Source organism: Lepidothrix coronata, unplaced genomic scaffold (genome assembly GCF_001604755.1).
Source record: "Lepidothrix coronata isolate B3197 unplaced genomic scaffold, Lepidothrix_coronata-1.0 Scaffold116, whole genome shotgun sequence".
NCBI classification, from domain to species: Eukaryota; Metazoa; Chordata; class Aves; order Passeriformes; family Pipridae; genus Lepidothrix; species Lepidothrix coronata.
The window spans coordinates 2,856,330-2,878,482 of NW_016690296.1; the positions used below are offsets into that span (position 1 = coordinate 2,856,330).

The 22,153-nt window shown below is 43.9% G+C and overlaps 1 protein-coding gene across 1 annotated transcript; it reads left to right on the top strand.

Annotated features, from left to right (window-relative positions):
* Positions 1-624: 624 nt before the first annotated feature.
* Positions 625-22,014, top strand: FGF2 (fibroblast growth factor 2). Its single transcript, XM_017825158.1, has 3 exons — positions 625-893; positions 16,367-16,470; positions 21,801-22,014. The coding sequence occupies exons 1-3, from the start codon at positions 716-718 to the stop codon at positions 21,984-21,986; spliced, it is 468 nt and encodes a 155-aa protein (XP_017680647.1). The 5' UTR covers positions 625-715; the 3' UTR covers positions 21,987-22,014.
* The last annotated feature ends 139 nt before the right edge of the window (positions 22,015-22,153 follow it).

A 22,153-nucleotide genomic window follows, 5' to 3' on the forward strand; every position in this document is an offset into this window, starting at 1 on the left:
CACCGGTGTTGTCGGAAGGCCAGTGCCGGAATTTTCACGTGTTGCCCTTTGCTGACTATCAGTTTGCCGCTTTTGGATGCGAGAACTAGTTTCTGGTAAATACAGTGAAGTGACACGGTTGCCACGTGTATTTATTTTGACAGGTCAACCCCTGTTTCGCTATATCGTGATTTAAACAATTTAGTATGATGCAGAGGCCACAAAACTTCTGGTCTAAAGTAACTGTCGGGTTACTTTATTTGTAACGCCGGAGGAGAAGATGTCCGACCTCGCCCGCGGCACGTTCGCTGCATCCCGGGAGCGATGCTCGGGGCAGCGCCGAGCGGAGCCCCGCCGGGGGTCCTGGCCCCAAGACGTGCCCTGGCCCCTCGGCGCTCCCCCGGGGCCGTGGGCCCGGCCGTGCCCGGCTCAGGGAGCGGCCCCGGCGCGGCGCGGGGGCGGTCGGGGGCGGGGCGGCGGCGGGGGCAGCCCCGGTGCCGCCGGGGAGCCCGTCCCGGCGTGCGCGGCTCCGCTGCCCGTCCTGCCTCCCGCTCTGCTGCCCGGCGGCGCCTCGCGCGGCTCCCGCGGAACGGAGCGGGCGGGACCAGGCGGGACGGGACCCCCGGCGGGGCTCGGTGCGAGGCTGGACGGCCGGGGCAGGGGCCGGGGCCGGCCGGCGCTGGCGGCGGGGGGCGGCGGGGGCCCGGCGCGGCGCGGGGCCGGCGGGGCGCGGCGCATGGCCGGGGCGGCGGCGGGGGGCATCGCCACCCTGCCCGACGACGGCGGCGGCGGCGCCTTCCCCCCCGGGCACTTCAAGGACCCCAAGCGCCTCTACTGCAAGAACGGCGGCTTCTTCCTGCGCATCAACCCCGACGGGAAGGTGGACGGCGTCCGCGAGAAGAGCGACCCGCACAGTGAGTGTGTCCCGGCACCGCCGCGCTCGGGGCTGGGGCGGGCGGGCGGCTCCGAGCCCGGGCAGCGGGGCTGCGAGAGGGGCCGCGCCTCGGCCGCCGGCCCGCCCTGCCGGAGCCTCGGCAGCGAGCCTTGCTGGGGAAGCGCCCGTAAAAATGTCTCGTGTATGAATAAACGCGTGTGCGCGCCGATGTACAGAGCGAACTCACACGCACGTACCGCGCCGGCTGGGATGTCCCGGCGAGAAGGCTCGCTGGCCGCTCCGCCTTCAACCTGCCGGGTACGGAGCTCGTCCGGCGCACAGAGGTTCGCTTCTGTGCTCGAAGGTGTCTGAGTTTGTTTGCGTGGCCCTTAAAGGGGTGTAATGGCACTTGACCGCTTCACACGGCGGCGGTGAATGCGTGAGATGCGTCAAGGTAGAAAGGAGGTGGTTCTTTCTTCCAGCGCGGGGAAGTGCTCGTGAATAGGAGTACTTTTACAAGCGTACAAGTACTCTTACGAACAGAGGTGTAAATCTGTCCAGGGAAGCAGGGTTTATAACAAAGTGCTGTCAGAACACCTTTTTTTGTCTTAAAATGTTGCATGTTGTGATTTTTTTTTAAACTTAATTAAGGATGTTTTAAATACAGATAAAACTTAGGCATTCCAGCAACAGCAGTTTTTCCCTCCATACCTGATCTCTGGGGGGGAGGAAGAGGCTCTTGAGCTGGAAACATAGGTTGAGTGGTTGGTGTGGTCTGAGGGTCTGTGCCCCGTGCCTGCTCTCTGACAGCCGGGCTTGCAGGGAGCGTGTGGCAGGTCGCTGTCACAAACACAGGCTGCTCTTCGTCCCAAGAACAAAATGCCTTTTGTAGACCTCAGTTTTGAAAGTATTCAGTATGGAGGGTTTGTGGATGTAACAGTGAGTTTTTGATGTGCCCATGAGGCATTTCCTCCAAAGCAGGTACAGGGAGCTGCTGCATAGCCTGTCTGTCAGATTGTCCCAATGCAATTCCTGGTTTGAGAGAATTTATTACTGTTCAAAGTGTGCAGGGCATGCCTGCAGGCACTTGGCATGAAGAGCAGGTGAAATGCCTTACTGTGATCCTTCATCTGCTTTGCACCTGTGCTCTGAGTGATGGATGCAGGGACCAGGCAAAAGTCAGAGGACAAAGATGAGAAGGAAGTGAGGAGACAGACCAAAGATTCTTAATATTAGTTTTCACTCTGGACATTCACCATTTGCAAAACAATTGGTTTTTCCCAATAATTCCAAAGAAATCCTGTAACAGAGCATTCACAAATAACAATATTGCCAAGCTGGGCTTCAGTCTGAGGCTGTTCTATTTTGTGACTGTGACTCTTTGATAGAAATACTGTACATATGATGGGCTGAAAATACATGTGGAACTGTATATTTCGGGAAAGTTTAGCATCCTTTATTAGGCCAACAAGTATTCTTAGGAAAAGCTATAGGAAGCTTTCAGACTTGGTTCTACGCGTTTGCATTTCACCCTTTCTCACGTACTGGCTTAAAGGGAAGCTTAGTCAAGGTTGTGTCAGTAGTAACAAAGGAAGTTTGTTGCCAATATAATACAGTTAGTGACTGAGTGTGGATTGTGAGGTGCTGATGCCTAAAGCAAAGCGTTGATTCACCAACGCTTGTGAGTGGCTTGTGTTTTACGCAGACCCCTCGGTTACTGCGCCGGATCGAGTCTGTGCTGGAAAGGGTGCAGGGATATATTCATATTGCTTCAGCCTTCTGTATTTGGGAGATGTGGGAATGAATCCTTACAGGAAAAAAGTCTCATTAGTTCATCAGACATGTCACCTCACCCCCAGAAGTAGCTGTGAAAATATGCTGGAAATGTGCAGGGAGATGGTGTTGAGTTGAGGACGTTCAAGGCTGAAGGTGGGTCCCAGACATTGCCATGGATGTTGGGTTCTTGCCTCATTCCCTAATTTTGCTTTTTGTGGTGGAAAATGCCAGATAGTGGTGCATGTTGTTCTGTGCTCACTTGGCTGGGCCAGGCTGCCTTGAGTGGAGGTGATGTTTATTGCTGCCATTTTTTTCATCACAGAGCTCCCCCATAATCATCTTGTCCCCCCTGCCTTTTCTTATTATTCTGTCAGGAAAACTAACACTAGTTTTACATTCTTGAGTCTGTCTAATGTTGTGTTTTCTCTTATCAATGCTAAAATTTTTAACTGACTTCTCATGCTACTTTTCTAGTAGTGAATTCTGTATGAAAATCTTTCTAGTTTTGGTGGTACTGCCTTATTCTTTCACATTTCTGTTTTGCTCTATAGCTTTATTTTTGCTGTCATTTCTTTCGAGCTCTCCCTTTTGTCTCTGTACTTTTCCTTCCCTGTCTCTTCAGTACTATCTGATCACTAGTATTCTTTCCCCTTTCCTTTGGCACTTGTGTCTCTGAGGCTGCTCTCTCTTTTGACCTTTTTCCCTCTTGAATGAATGGTGCCAACAGGTTAAGGAAAACCTGAGTTGTAAATGGGTGATGTGGCCTCTGCCCTGTGCTGCAGCAACTCAGACGCCCCAGAGCTCCTTGGGTACCCTCAGCTTGGCACTCTCTGCCAGCTGCAGAAAACCCCTTTATTTAAAAAGAGCAGTTTGTAAATGTAGAAGGCCGGTGGGATTTGCTTCCAACAAACCCACCTGGGCACAGGAGCGCTGCCGTGCCTGAGCTACTGCCATGCTCTCCTTTTCTCATTATCAGACAGCTCTTGGCTTGTTACTTTCTCTTTTTTCCTTTTTTTTCCCACTTTTTTTTTTTTCCCCCTTTTTCCTGGAAAACCTCTAGTTCTGAGAATCAGAAAATAATCAGTGCTCGAAGCGTCAGCGAGGCGCATTGCTGCGGCACTGCGTGGTTCACATCCTCAGCATCCTTGCTGTAAATACGTCACTCTGCTGCACTCTGACCCACTGAGTGCTGCTCTGGGGAAGTCCCCGTGAAATCTCCTGGTATGCCTGGCTGGCATGGCAGATGGCAATAAATCCTGGACAACGTGGGGAGACTTTTAAATAAGGAAATTAGCAATGAAAATATTCACCTCGACTAACTCGTGGTCGTTTTTTTAGTTAAGCTAAAGGGTTTTGTAAGATGGTTTTGAGGAAAGAAATGCAATGGCTGCAGAGAATTTGGTTTAGAAATAATTAAAAGACAGTTGGGAGAGATGCTTGTGGTAGCTGCTATTTTTATGAATTAATTATACAAAATGGCATTTCACTAGCACGTAATCCATTTTACTTTTAAAAGAAGTTCTTATTTTAGAAGGCAAATTACTACCTCCTTATGTTTCAGACCAAAGTTTAATACTATAAACAAATTTCCATGATCCACGTCCTTTTTTGGTGGCCCCTTTCTGCCTCTTGCACTCAGGGACGGCTTGTTTGTAATACACGTCTGGTTCATGTCCTGGCACTGAGAGTTTCGACTGTTTCACACTCACCCCATTCACTTTCGTTTATTCCTAATTGCATCGTTAATGAAATTAGGAATGGAAGTTTACGTCCACTGGAATTGGAATCGTGTGATTCACGCGGGACAATATGTCCTACATGGTCGATGTTGCCACATCAGATGTGCATGGTGCAGTGACTTCAGTGAAGTGCCCCTTTGGACACGCTCTGGGGACTCCGTTCCCAGTTTTTTTCCCTTGAAGAGGTAGTTTGAGACAAACAAGAAACAGAAGGCGCTTTCTGAGAGTTTTGTTGTTTAAAGCAAAACAAAAAACAGGGCTGTTTTGTTGTTGTTGATCAACAACTTCTGCTTTATGCAGAAAACTTACAAAGAACATAGTGTTTTTGGAAAGGCTTTTAGAAACTCTCCAGAGGTGTTTGCCTCAAAGAGGCTATAGTGCCAGTGAAGGGGAAAAGCAAGGGGAATGGAAAGGGAACACTTATCCATACATTTAGAAAATGTCTAATAGCACAGCTGGTTCCCTTCACAGTTTCCCTCACTGAGGAATGGTTGGCATTTATATATTTCCATAATTTCTCAAGCAGCTTTGCTTCATGATGAGCATAAACCAAGACTGTGTCCAAGGAATCCTGAGCCATTCTCATCCACTCCTTAATGAGGTGACAAGGTTCCAGCCTCTCGCTCAGATTCAGCAGTGTGAGCTGAATCAACCCTGCATATGTCTGAAATACCTTCTTTCTGCTCAGTACCTGGCTCCTCTTTCTGTAGAAAAGGTAAAATAGGGTAATACTGATCCAGGAAAATTTCTTCTTAAGGAAGTTCCTTTCATAAGTCGTTGTTAATGTTAAGGTTTTGACTTGTCTCTTAGACAACATTTAAATGGCTACTCTCTAAATATTTTGAAAAGACTCTATTGAAAGTATAGGCTGACTTTCAGAGAGCTCAGTCAAGACAGTAGAAATCTGACTGTTGCTCATGCGGTGGAAGAAAACTAAGGGGGGTCCTCAGAAAGAAAAGGTTGAGCAAATGTCAGGAAGTGTTTTAGTATGTTCGGTGCCTGGTGTTCAGGTTTTTATAGGTGCATAAGTTGTTTGGGAGTTGGAAGACTACGAACATTTGGTGTCCCACAGATGTGGCCGGAGGTGTTGACAGGGTACCCACCCTGTTCCAAATCTTAGCACTAGGTGAGAGGGGACTTTTCTTTAAAAAAACCCTGCCCCTAAATGTTCAAATCTTCTGCCCAAGTCCTTCTGAAAATAGACTCTTTTTGCATTACTTTTGATCTGTTGCACAGACCTTCACTGCTTTGCCAAGTACTAACTCTTTGTGGCACAGTCAGCACAGAAATTCCTCCCGGCTCTGGGGTGTAGCTGGTTTTAGGGAATGAGGTAGCAGAGACCCCCTGTGCAAAAAAGTTGAGGATAGGCTTCCTTTGCTTACTTTGTCATAGAAACCACCATGTCTTCTTGTCTGTCATCGTGCCTGCTAATCCTCTGTCCCAGATCTTACTGAGTCTTGCCACCCCGAAGGTGTGTGACCAAGTAGCAGGTACAGTCTGAAGATGGATCAGGACAATCTGAGATGTCTCTGGTGGGCCATGAACTGTCCCAGCTGTTTTCCTCCCAGTTTGGACAGGGCTGTTGGGAGAGGGGAAGGTTCCCAGGGCACCACCACCGACAGGTACACTAGAGGGCAGGATTTAGCCCGTAAATTGTCTCAGGCTTTAGAAATCAGGAGCGCTTTTAAGTACTTCCATGGCTTTGTTTGCAGAAAATGATAGTCCAACACCTCTTAGCCATTGCCGAGTAAGACAAATATAGATAACAAAATACAGCTAACATGCAGTGAGGTTAGGTGGCTGCTGTTGGTTTTTATTTGGTTCATAAATGCTTGAAATTCGTGCAGCTGATTCTAAGAAAAGGTTTATCCTGTGGTGGAGTCATACTGAAAAGCATTTTACAGAAAATGAACTATTTTAGTAATTTTTTTTAAGATATGATTTCTTTTGACCTACTAGAGGATGAGACTAAATTGCAGTTAGTCAAAACCTGTGGGTTTGGGGTTTTCTTTCTTTCTTTTTTTTTTTTTTTTAAAGTGTGTTTTGGTGATATTACTGTGGAGTTTTCAGAGTTATTCAGATTCATCTGGTGGTAGAAAAGCAGCTTCAGGTTCTGTGTTCTGTAATGGAAGCAAGAGAGGTATCAAGTGCACAGACAGGTGAAAAGGCAAGAAGAGGTGTAGCACTGATTTCAGCAGTAGAATTAACAGTTAGAGGGTTTGAAAGATGCTTGGAGAGAAACCCCAGAAAAATGCCCCCTTCTTGTGTTCAGTTTCCACAGAATACATATACCTATCGTATTTTCTAAAAGAAAGGGTTCCTGTTCCAAGGCAGTTCTTTGGGCAGAATTCTGTTTAATTGCCCTTTAATTAATAAATGTCTCAACCTGAATTTTAAATCATAATCTTCTCAGTAACACTTTGCTTAGGTAAAATTTTTCCAACTCCTTGGATTGCATTTATGGCAAGCAGTTTTAAAAAATAAGTGTTTGGTTACTATGGTTTTTAGCACCTTTGGGAGTGTTGCCTTGGGATCACTGGCCGTCTTTTTCAGGATACTGGAGAGGTTGTGCTGAACTGGTTAATAACCCTAGAATTAATTAATGGTGCTTTTTGACTGTCAGTGGCAGCGTGTTTAGTGCAATTATGCAATAAACCCAAAACAGACTATGTAACCCTGATGCAAGCCAGGGAATGCTCAAGTTACTGCTACTGAAGAACTTATATGTATAAAATCTGTAAATTGATTACTCATCTATACTAAGCAGTACTTGAAATGTTTATGGCATGATTTTTGAAGCCTAAAAGCTGGTAATGGGATAGTGTTTCATTCCTGATGGAGAATTAATTGCCTTTGCTTTTGTTAGTACCTGTTTTAGACTGTGCGTTTCAAAATAAAGCAACTCTCTCATCTTCTGTCATTTTCAGTAGTGTGTTTTGTGACAATATGTGCATGAACTTGTTTTCCTGTCTGCGTCTTCTGCTGCCTCCAGACTTGTCAATTAAAATGCTAGGAGGGTGGCTCTCTGGAGTGCTGGTGGCATTTCAGTGTTACTGTCTTACGTAGTTTTTTGTTTCTTCAGGGTAGGGCCAGATTTTGACTGGAGCCTGATATGATGGGCTGAGAATATAAATGAGATGATGTCTGCAAAGCTGGGCGGAGGTTGTCTTGCACAAACTGTCATGGTGCACTGCTGGTGCTGTGTGAACCCGTCACTCGTGTTTGATTTCCAGAGGTTGAAACCGCACGGCTCGAGGGATTCAATGGAGAAGGATACTGAGGGTACCGGGAAACGGCAAAGTAGCACCAGACTCTATGGTCATTTGCAGTGTGGTGAAATTATGCTCTTGTATTGCAGAGCTTGTTGGCTTCTCTCTTACCTTCTGATCAGATTTCACCAGATCTCATAAACCCGCAATCACCAGGATTCCAGCTGGAATGCGCAAGTCACAAAATCCCGACAGCCGCGGCTGTGGGATACTGCATGGTGGTGTGTGTTGTAAGAGCAAGGATAGATGTCAGTTGTGATACAGCCTGAAAGTATTTGCAGTCTTTTTCCTGGCTCTTGCCTTTCTGCTCTCAGGCTGACCCCTGATGCCTGAGGTCCATCTGCAAACTTTCACCGTGCCAGTGTGTTTTGTCAGACATTCTGTGGAATGGAGGGACACGGACTGTCACCTGCGTTACATTTCAGGTTGGAATAGTCATTTTGGGACCATATTACAAAGAATGTTGATACAGGCCCACAGCTCTGGGAAGACCAGTAGTGAGACTGACATTTCTGGATCTAGAGAACCACACCTGTAGAGCAGCTCTGTGCAGTTGCTCCACTAGGACCTGTTGGCAACAGAGATGAATACAAAAATGGGAGCATGTTTTAGTGTGGAGAAGCAGCCACTGAGGACCATGTAGAGGCTCTCATCTCTGTTTAGAAGTCACCTAGGGAATCCTGCTGTACAGACTCGTTAGGCTGAACTGTTTTTGGGAAATAGTACATGGATTCAGTTCACTGGGTTTCTCCACCTGTGACGGAGCAGTTGGGATGAACAGCTGAACGTGCTCCTGGCCATGCCTCCGAGTGTGTAAATAGGAAGGATTCATTTAGTGTTTTTACAGATGTTTACAGACCTCACTATGGATGTTTTACTGACAGTAATGTAGTTCATCCAGGAAAACTGAAGAAAAAGATGTACAGTTCTCCTGTCCTTAGAAATGCAGGAATTCCTCAAAGCTGAAGAGGGCTGCAGTGATCAAGCTCTCATAACGTGGATCAAGATTGTCTGTGGGATTCTATATTAGGAGAAAACACTGCTAGGAGTAAGAGATGGCTGCATGCTGATTTGATGTGGTGTAAGTCAGGGCAGTGTGATTGCCAGTGCTTGTAGCTGTCATACTTCAGGAGCATGTTCTTCCAGTGATCTCTGGAGCAGTGTGGATATTGAAACCATCACACAGATTCAAACCAGCATAGTGAGCACATAGTGACCACTGCTTCTGGCCGAAGCAGCAGGGACTGAAGTAGCCTCTTCCAAGCTACAGATTCCGAGGTCTCTCTCTTGTTGTCAGGAAAGTGTTCATGTCCATTCTTAGCATGGTTTGAAAGCATTCAAAATAAGCAGGGAGAGCTGGAAGCTGGGGAAGTGACTGCAGCCTGATCCCTCTCTCTGTGGTTCTGCAGACCAAGGTTTTGGCTCCCCAGTACAGGCTGGGTCCCACAGTGTATTCTGCCTCCTCACAGTGACCATAGGGGGTTGTAAAATTAAGGATTGTTACCCAGTTAGTACTATGCATTTTGTTTTCAGTTAAGGAATTTGGTTTCTTTCAAAGAACAGCTCTTCACTCACTCAAGGCTGCATTCAAAAGCAAATTAGAGCCTTTTTGTGAAGACTGATTCATTACTATGCTGGGTCAGCAGCGATTGACAGCTCTTGTCCTTCATTGCAGGTCATGCTGTTTCCCTGTGGATGCATTATTTAAAGGTCAGCAAAGGGTGGTTACACAGCTTGATGGAAGGGGATGAAATAGATGGAGGATGAAGTAAGTCTCTGGGCTTAATGTTGCATTTGCATTGCTCTTGCAGTAAAGGAGATGGGCAGGCACCAGTGGAATACTGTGTGCATTTTGATTGGGGTTTTTTGTTGTCTTTTTGCAAAAGTATTTATTAAAGACTAAGTGATTAATTCAGTTTCACTGGTATTAGAGATGGGGGAAATGCAGACCCAGCATGTCTCAACCTTTTGGCCAGATTAAGAGCAATCAGCTCTAAAGGGCAACTTAATTAACAGGAGCTCCTCCTTATCAGGTTGTTCCTGCTGCTGTCTGCTGTGCCATCTCCCTGGCACCCCGTGTGCCTGACACAGTTCCTCTTTCTCCACTGTGCTTCAGACTCTCTTGAAATCCAATTTGCTGATGATTCTTGGCATTCCTAAAATCCAGCTTTTCCTTTCCAACTGTGACACTAAGGCTTATTGAGCCCATGGGTTGGCAGTTTCTCCCCACTGCTCTGGCAGCCTTTTCCTTTCATCTCGTCTGTTACTCTTATGATCATTCATGGCCCTAAAATACGATGTACTACTGAGCAATTGTGTGAATCACCTGAAGGAAGATCACTACAAATACCTTTTAGAAGTGATACATTTTACCTTTGCTTTCTTCTGAAGTGATGTTCCTGGGTTTGTCTTGGGTCGTCCCCTGGTTTTATGTGTTTGTTTTGCTGCAAGTGAAACCCAGGTCATAGTTACAAGGAGATTGTGTATTCACACTAAATATAAAGCTGAATTTCTGCACGTTCTGTGTGCCTTCTGATATTAGTGACATGGCTGTGTTGGCTGAACAGTTGCACCACCTTTGTTCTAAAGGTGAACACTCAAAAGTGGTTATTTTGTTATTTATGTGAGTGAATACTAAAGGAAGCAAAAGCAGTTGAAAGAAACATGATGGATTACTTTACCCTTGCTAAGAAAACCCCTTGGGAAAAGCCCTAAGAAACATGTGTGACCATGCATTTGTTATTTTTGTAAATTGAGACTTGGGGTTGAAAGTATCAGTAATTTGGAGAGTAGGCTTTATTACCTGTAATATGAATGAAGCACCTGAGGATGCTGTGTATTTGGTAATCCGTGCTTCCTGGGGAGGATTCCCAGTGTCTCAGGTGCATGTTCAGTAGAGCTGGATTTTTGTAAGAACTGAGGTCACGATATAAATGAGAATAGGTGAATAGAGAAATAAATTACATTGTGTTCAGTATCTGTGCTACTTATAAAGGTGAAACTTCCTAAAATCTGTGGAAGTCCCTGTTAATGTGGTTGATTAGGTTAGTGGGTTGATACTTGAACAGTCACACAAGTTACTGTTCTGTTTAAAGCCTTGGGTTTACTCCTAAGTGTAACCGGAACTTCCTGAAGTGTTTGTGTTTCAGAAGTGTGTATTTTTGTTGTAGATGTTTACATTTTAGAGACCTCAGGTCTGTCTGCGAGTGGTTTTTTTGCCTCTGGCTGGCAAAAAGGAAAAAGATACACTTAGAATGTTGTCATGCAAAAGCAAAGAAATGTGCCTTTGTATGGGAGCGTGACTCACAGTTTCTCACTGTGACACTCCATCGGCTTGATTGTTTTTGTTGCAGTTCTGATGGTTTGGTTTATTAACAGACCACCTCTCCTGCTAAGGTTTGTGAGCAGAGTTGTTCTGTTTGCAATCTGAAGACTGGGGATGCCTCACAGGTCAACACAAAACTTATCAGTTAGTGGAAGATGTTAATATGTCTTCGAGAAAGAGATATCAAACTGTTGGAGACTAATGTGGGACAGAGAGACACAAGATACCTGTAATTCCTAAAGACAAGTTACAGTAGGCACATCCAGCTCATGGGCTGGGGTTTGGATCTGATCCAGCTGGGCAGCTTTGGCTCTGGAAATGCCAAAATGGGGGTATTGAGATGTGTGTGTGTAAATACATGTGTATCCTTGAACCGGCCCTTGGGCTTGAGAGGGTTTGTCGTGTTAGGTGTGGAGCAAACACGTCTGACTCCGTGTGTTTTGCTTGGACACCTGGCTGGAAATAGACATTGCCCCTAAGCATGAAGGAATCTGCCAACTTCAGCCACGGAGTATGGTGGAGTGGGGATTTGGCTGTGGGGGGTTTATTCTTATTTTCCCCCTCTTTTTTTTGTGAATTTCCTTGCATTTCTGACACTTACTCCCTCCGGAGCTGCCCCACCTCTGTAGCAGTGAGACTGCTTTATGCTTTCCCGTGGGCATGGAGGTGCAGGAGGAGGACGGGTGATGGGAGCTGGCGCAGCAGCTTCACCACAGTGTCATTCGGGGGCCTCATGGAAGGGTTTTCCTTACGGGGCCTCTGCAAATATGTTGGAGATGGGCCCTGAGCCTTTGGCTGGGGTTGAGCTTTTCCACAGCAAACTGTAGTAATGCGAGTCATTGATCCAGAGACATGCAGCCTGGGAGTTTTCGGGGGTACATAAACTCTCCCTTGCCGTAAACAGAGTGAGAGGTGTTTTGCTAATGACCTTCTCAGTTCAAATAAAGCATCTGTATGTCAGTGAAAATGGGTTGAAATAGTATCCGATTTGTCCTCTCTTCCCAAGGTCCATGAGCTGCTCTGTTAGCTGCAGTGTGGCCGCAGGGTTTTCACTCTGAAGCGATGGAGAGTCTTGAGCAGGAGGCTGGACTGGATCCTTCTGACCTGAAGTGTGCGGGATTTTGAGACTGTGGCTGGTACTCTTAGTTTTAGTCTGCATTGAAGTCTTATTTATAGGGATCTTTGCTAGGTGGATTATAGTGAAAATACAGCTGAGGCTGTAATTCTGCCTTTATTTGCTGTGTAAGTGTCTCCAAAGCCAGAAGCTCATGGTTGGCTTTTTCTTTAAGGCTCCCTGATGTAGTGGTTAAGAGTTCCCATTTCCTTGTAGAGGAGTAGGAAAATGCGGATTTTATTAATCCATTTGGCTAATACATCCTCACATTCCACCTACTTAAGATGTGTGTTTGCCTGATGCTCTGGTGCAGCACCCTCCTGTCCTGCACACTTACCCTGCTCCGTGTTCACTGGTCTTTTCTCTTTTTGTCCTTTTTTTTATTCCTAATGTGTTTCTGTCCCTTTCTCTTCCCACTCAGACCTTTCCCTTTTTCTTACTGATACTGTGGCATACTCCTGCCCCAGAACATTTTAGCCTGTGCAGCTGCTCTGACTGAAATACCAGCAGTAGCTTCTTGCACATGGATTGCCGAAGGCAAAGTGCTTGGGATGCCCCAGGCTCCTCTACGGCTGCCAACAGATTCCAGCCAGGAATGTGAGAAAGGTAGTACCAGCTCAGCAGCGAGCAACTTAAAAAATGTGCAGCTCCCTTTTTCTAAAGCATTAAGTTGGTAGATTTTGCCAAGATCTTCAAAATGAACTGGTTTTGAAGGAGATTTTTGGCCGAACTCTTTCTGCTGCAGAGCAAAGAAACCATTTGGGACCATTTAAGTTAGTGCAGTGTTATTGGGTTTGGGCCATTCTAAAGCTTTGCTGGTTTATGAGAACTGTGAAAGGGCTTTGGAGTTTGCATCGTACGTGTGATTTTTCAGTTCTAGTGCTCAGGGTAGTAAAAGAACTTTCGGAAAATGTACATGTTTTCTGTATTCCCCACATTTGCTAACGGCTTTTCTGTCCATGTTGTGCTACTTGTCCTTAAAATTATTTCCTCCACTGGACTGTGCAAAACTGCCCTGGAAATAGGGGTTTTTTTTGAGCTCTTTAAGAAAAGCAAGGAAGATCCAGTTTTTAACTGAGATTTGAAACCTTGCCAACCACAAAGCTATTAAATACCACTTTTCAACTTCCATATTCTTAGAAAAGTCTCTCCAAGTTGTGAAATAAATGCCCATTTGTAACTCTCTCTTAAATATGCTGGCTAGTTTAACCTGCAGCTTGTACATCTGTCCTGACCATGTACCCTGGGAAAGAGAGCATTTCAGTGCCTGTTGCTGTGTGGTTCATTTAGTGCTACAAATTGTACTGGTTTCAGTGGAAATTCAGGTTTGGCTGTGTAGCTCGTGTTATTCTTCAGCCAAAACATCAGTGAGTACATATTCCTAACCAGAACCTCTGTGTATTGTTAGGAATAAATGTCCCCTCTCTACCCGAAGGCATAGTAGGTTCACTCAAGCTACATCCAAAGTGATGAGTTTTCCCACTTAATGATCATCTCCTTAGATAAATCTGCCATATAGAGATGCAGATGGTATTACAGGCAAGAAGACACATGGGTGTAAAAGAAAATCTGGAAATTCTGAGTGTAGATTACCCTTACAGGTTTAGAAGGCTGTGTGTGTATCTACATCTAATAGTCTTTAATGAGAGCTCTTAACAGCGTTAGGTAACACTGGTTTTAAATCCACCTCCTGAATTATACTTCAGTGCCTTAACTTTATTTCATTCGTGTCTTCCAAGCCATTTTTTTGTCTTCCCAAAGATACAACTTTATCCTTCTTCCCCAGAGTTTCTCTGCTGGCATGAAATTGCCATTTCTTGCAATTCATTTCTTCTTACTCGGCAATAAAAAAGGAGATGGTCACAGGTCAGCTTATTAGGAGACAAAAAGCAAGTCTTTAACGGGAGCAGTAAATTTCCCGAGTCCCTTCAGTTGTCCGTGCGTAAAGGTCACCTCGGTTATATTTGGGATGGGACGTTGTTTTATTTCATAACTTGGTGATGACTGAGCCTCAGTGCTCGGGATGTTTGCTCAGCAGGCCGAGTTCTGTGTTGTCACAACACCAGCAGGAATCGACCAGAGCCTTGTGCTTGGAGTTCCTTGCAAATTAAAGGGCACGGATGTGAACAGTGAAATAACTCACTGCCGTGCTGGAGGGGCCCTCCCGAAGGACTGCCAGAAACTGCGAAAAAGGGCCTTTTTAGGCCTTGGTTAACGAGCTCTTTCACAATAATCTGTGCTACCTTTTTGGGCTACAAATATCTGAATTATTTTGCTTGCATTGATCTGGGTTTGAGTTATTATGCGTAGAGTAATATGCGTAGAGTAATACTACTCAAGTATGAGTAGATCTGAAATGATGGACAGTGTCTGAACTGTTGCTGTTGGTGACCTAAGGACTGCAAAAGATACAGTTCATTGGTATCAAGTGATAAATTTCTCTTATAACCAATTAACCAAGTTGCAATGAGTTAAACTGAAAACTGTTGCTTCTGGTGTCGATCATGTGGTTAAAATGTGTGTTGATTGGTAAGGCTGTATCTTGGCACCTCCAGATCAGCAAAACACTGTGGCAAATACTCACATTGCTTTCATAAAGCCATAAAATAATGCTGAAAGCTGAAAACCTCACAGCACTGTTCTGGCTCTGTTTGTTCATGTGCCTTTGGAGAGGAAAATCCAGTGAAGCTGATTTTGCTTTTGGGACTTTCAGTATTGCAGCGCTTTTCAAACTCTGCAGGAAAATCTTTTTTTTTCCCTTGTAAAGAGTAACACTTCACCAGCTTCTCCAAACTATACAAATCTTTACAGGCTTTCAAAACCTTTCCTAAAAGTTTATTTTTACAGGATCTGAACTTCTGGCCCAGTGTGATGCTGAAGGATTTCGTGTGCTTTTCTGTCCAGAGAAAGTCACGAAGCATAATAAGTCGGTACTGCAGTAATTAATATTAATTTTCAGCTATTCCACACAGCTGTTCCTTGTTAAGTGTGTGGTGAAAGCTGTGCTTGGGCACATCTCAAAAGTCCATTTCCCGCAGTCCCTGCCCAGAGCACTTTTCCACGTTCTTGCTTCCCCAGAGGGCAAGGAGTTACACCGAAGGGTTTGGAGCTGTTCACGGGTCTGATGTTGGCCTCATGACTTGAGAGGGCTGTATTTTGGATATTTGATTCCGAGATGAAATTAAACCTTGTGCCCGACTTTTTACTTTTACCCTCGAAAAGGGTTTGCAGCAATTACCCGAATAATTTCGTGTTCCCGGTACTCCTGTTGTTGGGAGTTTCGGTTGGTTTCTTCGGTACCGTCTCTTTTCCCCTTCAACAAAAAGCCAAATAAGCAGCAGCCTCTCTTTGAATCTTGAGAGCTGCTCCTTCTCCAAAATTTACAGTCACTTCAGGCATTTATTGTGATGGCTTTAAAGCTCAAGCTGTTTAAAACTGCGTCATTAGATAGAACAAAGAATCTAGTGCACCAGAGCAAGTGGGTGAATGAAGCTGGTGCCTGAGATGATGGATACTAAGCAGGCAGAGGTGAAAGCTTTCCTATGTTCATCAGAACTGCTGGGTTTGATTCATGTCTAGAAAAATCAGTTTGCGTTTTGTGTCAGTAATTCACGGGCAGTAGCTAAATGCTATGTGATACAACCTTACAGGTTTTCGTTTCTTTAAAATCTTCAGTTTCTTCAAAATAATTGTTTCAAATCATGTTCCTGATTTGTATAACGCTGTTTCTTGGGCCTTTGCTGTCCTCATGTAGTGCTGCAGTTCTGTCTGTCTGTTCTAACCACTTGTTGGATGTGTGAGGTAAACTAATACTTTTCTGTTGGGAACTGCCAGAACATTCAGGGAGCGATATGGTCCTGACTGGTCTCAGTCGTGGCTCTGCCCGTACAGGGCTGTTGCGTATTCAGTGTCCGGCGCCGTTCCGTGAACAGTAAGAAAATCGCCATGAACATTTTCCACTTACTGCGAGCAGCCGACTGTGCCTTAAGTAGCCTTTCAGGGAATTTAATGGGTATTTAAGTTGCCTCTATATGAAATGAAGATGGAATAACTCGCTCTCCTCGTTTCCAATTTGACGGTAGCTGCTTACTTTGTAATAAGCGTTTTCTTTGATAAAAACGGCATCAAAAAGCTAGAGGTTCAAAGTTTTACTATTTTCTCTGCAAGCTGAAACTCAGGCTTTCTCTGGTTTTAGGTTTGAAGCAGAAGACAAGTCACTCTCAAGTGCTGAAATACCACGATGGCTGGATGGCTGTGAAAACTTCCTTTTGTCTTTTTTTTTGTTCGCAGTCAAACTGCAGCTTCAAGCAGAAGAAAGAGGAGTGGTGTCGATCAAAGGTGTGATTGCAAATCGCTTCCTGGCCATGAAGGAGGATGGCAGATTGCTGGCCTTGGTAAGCACTGCTGTGTTCATGTTTCTATCTGTATTTGTAGATCCTGTCCTCGCTCTGTATGGAGCAACCTCCTCTCCTGCAGGATTTACTCAGTCTCTCTGCGTGTGATTTATTGGCAAGAAATGAGCTCTGCACAACTTCAATTAGTTAAATTACAAACTAAGAAGAGTTGGGTATGTCTGTCCTACCTAGAAGCTGCAAAATTTAATGGGAATGGCTTGTCTGAGAGAGAAAAAAAATCATAGTGATCATGTAGAGAAGGAAGTTATAAAAACAGATGAAGAATGAAATGTTTGCCTTCTTACCCCCAGGAGTAATTTTATCGTCTTTCACTTCCTTACACGTGTGATTTTAAAGACCTTTTGAAATAGAAAATAGAGCCAATTTTTATTTATTTTGTTTTACTTTCATGCTACTAATCTGTATAAATTGTTTTCTCATTTTCCTCTTTGTAGAGAATCAAGTTTTTTGGGCATGTTTACTTCCTAACTAGAAAACTGGCAAGCAAATACATTTTTGAAAATGTGATGATAAAATTTTAAAAAGTAATATAAACATAGATAAATTAAACTACTCTCTAATGAGACTAGTTTTAGTTTAAACTCTTGTGCATTTTATTGGTATCAGCTGAATTTTTAACTGTGTTTTAAAGCCAGTATGTGTAGCTGACTCTGAAAGGTAATAAGGACTCCTGGAGCTGGAATATAAATTTTGCTTTAAGAGCTGCAGTTACATTAATTTTGCTTAAATCTCTCATCCATAACCTTCAGTGCTGGCAAACCTCCAACACTGGTGAAGCACCAGTGCAGGGCATTCATCCCTTCAGAATTTCAGTTTGCAATAATCCCTGATACTTTGGTGTCTTGAACATTCAGCCTCTGTGCAAGTCGCCACCAGTGACTGGGATTAGTAATGTGCATTCCTAACCCTGGCTGAACAGCAGCTGATGAAAGACCCATGCCAAGGGCTGCAGAAATTCCTTCTGATTTCCCTCCTGCCTCAGTGAAATGAGGCTGAAAGGAGTTTCACAGGAGCAGGGCTCCCCGGGGTGCTCTGCAGCACCACAGATGTGCAGCACCACATCTCTTGCTCCGGGAAGCCCGTTTTGTTCATGCCTGTGAGTACAGTTACAGGACCTGCTTCAAGTTACTTGGGTATTGTGTGACAGCTCAGCTGAAGAAAATATGAGGAGTTGTCCACTGTGCTATTCTTGAGTTAAGGGTAATGGGGAATTTCCTGTGGTGCTGGTGTGGTGGCATTCGCCTTCCCATTCAGATCATCCTCTTTAACCCAAGTGACAGTGAATGGTCAAAATAGGGTGTTTAGTGCCATTTGTAAAATTCTAAACACAGGGGGATCGTTGTATTTGGGATTTCTGCTGTTGCAATGGTGGGTTGGGTTGTAGAACATGCCTTCCTTGCAGCAATTTTAGCTGCTTAGTTCCTCTAAGGCAAAGTGCTTGGAAACTGTCAGTTGTTCACTCGGAATTACACTCTCAAAATGCATAAAGCTGAGTCACTTCGTGCTTCTCACTTAAGCTTATAAAACATTTGTGTTAGTTTCTGGAAGTGGGCATTACTTGCATTGTGTTTGCTGCGCACAATACTTCCTACGGCTCTTTTAATTTTATTTTGTTATTCATAGGTGAAAATTCTCTACTCTTTTAAGATCTTGTTCTTCACCCAGCCTAACGAATGCTGCTGCAATTTCATGGCTGTTTTCTGTAGCACCGGCAAATGTTTTTTCCATGAGGATTTCTGTATTGTGACTTCCAACAGTCTGTGGCCGTTTGTGCCTCTACTGTTTCTGCCTCTAAACACATTCAGCAAACTGTTTCTAATTGCCAGTGTTTCTCGTTCAGTTTGAGCAGGGCTGTGTTTCAGCGAGAGCTCTGCAAAGAGCATACGCTGGAAACCTTTGTGGTGCAGTGATCTCGTCAGTGCACATGATGAAACACTGCTGAAACCTTTGGCTGTTTCTTCTAAAATGTCATGGAACTTTAGTTTCTCAACACTTCACGGAGTTCTCTAATCCACTAGTCACTCAAGTACTATTCTGTCTTTTTTAATGTCTGCTTGCTTTACTTACTTGTCAATGTCCAGCATCCATTCGTTTAGTGTCCTTGTTTTATAAATATATCAACGTCTTCAAAAATACTTTTGCAAATTACTACTCGGGCCTGCTTTTCATCTTGCCAAATGTTTTTGTAATTATTTTGTGCAGACATGTCTTCAGAGTTTGTTCTGAGCTGGGTTTTGCAGAATGATTTATTGCACGGCCGGTGCATCGCTGCTCATCCTGGTGATCTGTGTGAGGGTGCAGTGGATCGTGTTCTTGTCTGGAAAGCTGCATGATGCTGGTTTTAATGGCGCAGTTTCATGCTCTTTACTAACAGACTCAGTTGTGGGGGAGAACTAATCTTTACCAGTTGTGTCATGGGAGGAAATGGCTGGTTATTAATGCAGATAGTCAAAACCTCCCCTTGGAAAATGCTGTTTTAACTGAAAATATTTGCGCGGAAAAGTATCTATTCCATCAGATTTTTAATGGAAACACTGAAACGTTTCACTTCTGATACGGCTTATTTTCACTTTCCGGTTTCATTTAATTATAATAATAAAATATTTTCACTTTATGGAAAGAAATGTGATTATTTTGCTTAATGAAGGAATTTACCAAACTTCCTATGAAAGGAAGAATTGAACTTTTGACTAACTTATATTTCACGATAACTTGTTATTAAAGGGCATGACCTGTTCATTCTGTCTGTTGTGCTTACATGGTTTCACTTCAAAAACTCGACTTGAAGGGAAATTCTTGTCTTTTGATGTTATGGATTAAAGTTGTGCTACAGGAATATTTGTGAGAAAAACCTGCATTTCTGGGCCCTTTTGTAGTTAGAAAAGGCTGAATATGATCATCACCTCTCTCAGGCCGTACTGGATCCACTGTGGTAGTTACAGGTTAATAAACCCTCTGGCTTCAGTTTTGAGAATTAATAAACTTGAGGAATTTTAATTCCTAATCCAAGTCCAAAATGTCAGAGGTAGTTGTTGGCATGGTGTGACTCTAGGGCAGATGAGGTTTGCACTGAAAAATCAATCAGTGGGTGATGTCTGTGCAAATATGGGAAGAACCACCTTGTTGCAGGAAGCTGCTGCCCCTCTTTCAGGCAATTAATTTGCCCTAGGTGAATCGACTTGAGGATTTCAGGATTGCTAAAGTTGAAAATTCCTGCACTCAGGATTTTATTTAATCAGGGGGGAGGGCTTGCTTGGCAGCCGACAAAATACTGACTGGCAGCAGGGCAGGCACAGGGGGAACTCGCTTCCCGCCACTGCCCCAGGTGTTTTCCCTTCCTTTATCCTTCTCCTGGAGGGCTGCAGAGTTCAGGTGTTTCATGCTGTGCTGGGGAAGCTTTCCCTGCTGGATCAGCGCTCTGAGTGCAGCCTAGACTTAAGCGTATTTGAAAAAACCACTGATATCCACGGTTTTTCCAGAGGCTGAGGTTCTCAGTGTGGTGGCTGGCATCCTGCTCCTGCTGGACAGCAGTCCGGCTTCCGAAATGTCTCCTTTGGCAGACGTTAGGGAATACATAGTTTATGAAGCCTGAATTAGCATTTGTCATCTAAATGTTGGCTTTTATGTCAAAATGTTTACATTGGCAACACACAGTAGGAACCCACTGGTGTCACATATGCTTTGTGCAGAAAAAGACTTTTCTTTTTTCACACTTTTTTGATGGTGTCTCTGCCTGAATTTCCAGCTTGAGCAATTGTACTGAACTTGCCTATACTCCACTTAAAGGTTTTGTTTTTAAATGCTTCTTTATACAGTTTCTGTGCCCTCCTCCCTTTCACGCTTGGATCTATGGCTTGAGGTGATTAATGCATTTGTTCTCACATTGCTGGAACACAAAGCATTGAAGTACAACTTATCTTGAGAGAGATTATTTAAAATAAAAATAACATGAAAATTGTGAATGGGATTTCTGTTATTTGAAATGTACAAGTAGCAGTGAGTTATAGAAATGAGAAACTGCAGATGGATTTTCTCTTACAAGTTCTTTTTCTTAGAAGAAAAAATGCGTATCTGAAAGTGATGGGAGAAAATACCCTTCTATTTGAAGATGTGTTTGGAGACAGATCACTTTATTCTAGATTGCACTTGAAGGATTTAACTGTTTGTAGCTACAGAATCTTGGCATATATGAGGAGTTACCCTTCTCTTGTATGTTTTTGTGCCTTCTATGTGAAGTCTAATTGTTCCAAGCTCACTTTATATATTAATGAATATTAACAGAAGATGATAACAAAGGGTAGCCTGCTAATTTCAGGGATTGCCTCACATTCTCTGTCTGCTCCCCAGTATTTTACACGCTTGCTTTTTAATGACGAGCTTTTCTGCTCCTCTGGCATTCCCAAAAATTTTCAGGGGAAATGAGTCTGACTGAACTGATGGACTGAGAGGTGGTGTTTATGAAAAGAAGATGCACCCTCCAAGTTCCTGGGGTGTTGAACTTCTGCCTTTTTCATATTTGAGAAAATAATTTCTCTTGCCTGAAGTGCCAGTTCTGCAGGTGGATTTACCACTGTGACAGCTGAGAGCCGTGTTAATTCCATGTAGGTAGAGCTGGCTTTGAAGACTTCCTTCCAGAAGTAAAGTAATTCCATAGATGTACTTCTGAATACTATGGCATGCCTGGTCTCCGTGTGGAATATACCTCCTTAATTTTTAACGTTATTTTTCAAGTTTTGAACTCTAAAAAAATCTTGAAAAGACTGTTTCGGAATGCTATAAACACAGACTTGAATTAGCTTTAGGAAAAGTTAAACCTCGAAATTGGAAAAGAAGAGGCAAAGGCTGGAACTCTGCCATGCTATTTATCTAATGGATAAAATGCTGGGTTGAGGAAGGCAAGGGAAATGGTGCCTTTTCTCTTACACCCTGCTTTTCTTTTTGGCTGTAACCTAGGATGAGATGGCAAAGCTGCTGAGCTTGGAAGTCACTGAGTGCCAAGGGACAGGGTCCTTCATTTAAATGTTTGAATTTCTGATCAGAACAAAGAATTACACAGAGAAAACAAACTAGAACCTGCTTGGTCTGTGTTAGACACCACAAATGAACCACAGTTAAACCCTCTTCTTCTTGCAGGTGTTTTTAACAATATTTTCAAAATAACTATCATTCTTCTGTCATGAAATGTTTCATATCCATTTCTTAAAGCCAGAGGTACTGCTAACTCACAATTTTGCTAAGTTAGTCCCATGAGTCTGAAGAATTGTTTTTGGATGTTATACGAATAATCTTTTTTTTTTTCCCCTTTTTAGAAATATGCAACAGAAGAATGTTTCTTCTTTGAGCGTTTGGAATCTAATAACTATAACACTTACCGATCACGGAAATACTCCGACTGGTACGTGGCACTGAAAAGAACTGGACAGTACAAACCTGGACCAAAAACTGGACCTGGACAGAAAGCTATCCTTTTTCTTCCCATGTCTGCCAAAAGCTGATTCCCATGGTGGATTCCGAGCACATTTGCCACACTACACTAAAGACGTCGACTTTCCTACTCCTCCCTGAAGTAGCAAAATATAAGCAATTATTTGCTGATATTAACTACTTTTCCAGATACCAGTTTAAAACATGAATGTTTCATACTGTCTTTATATTGCTCTTT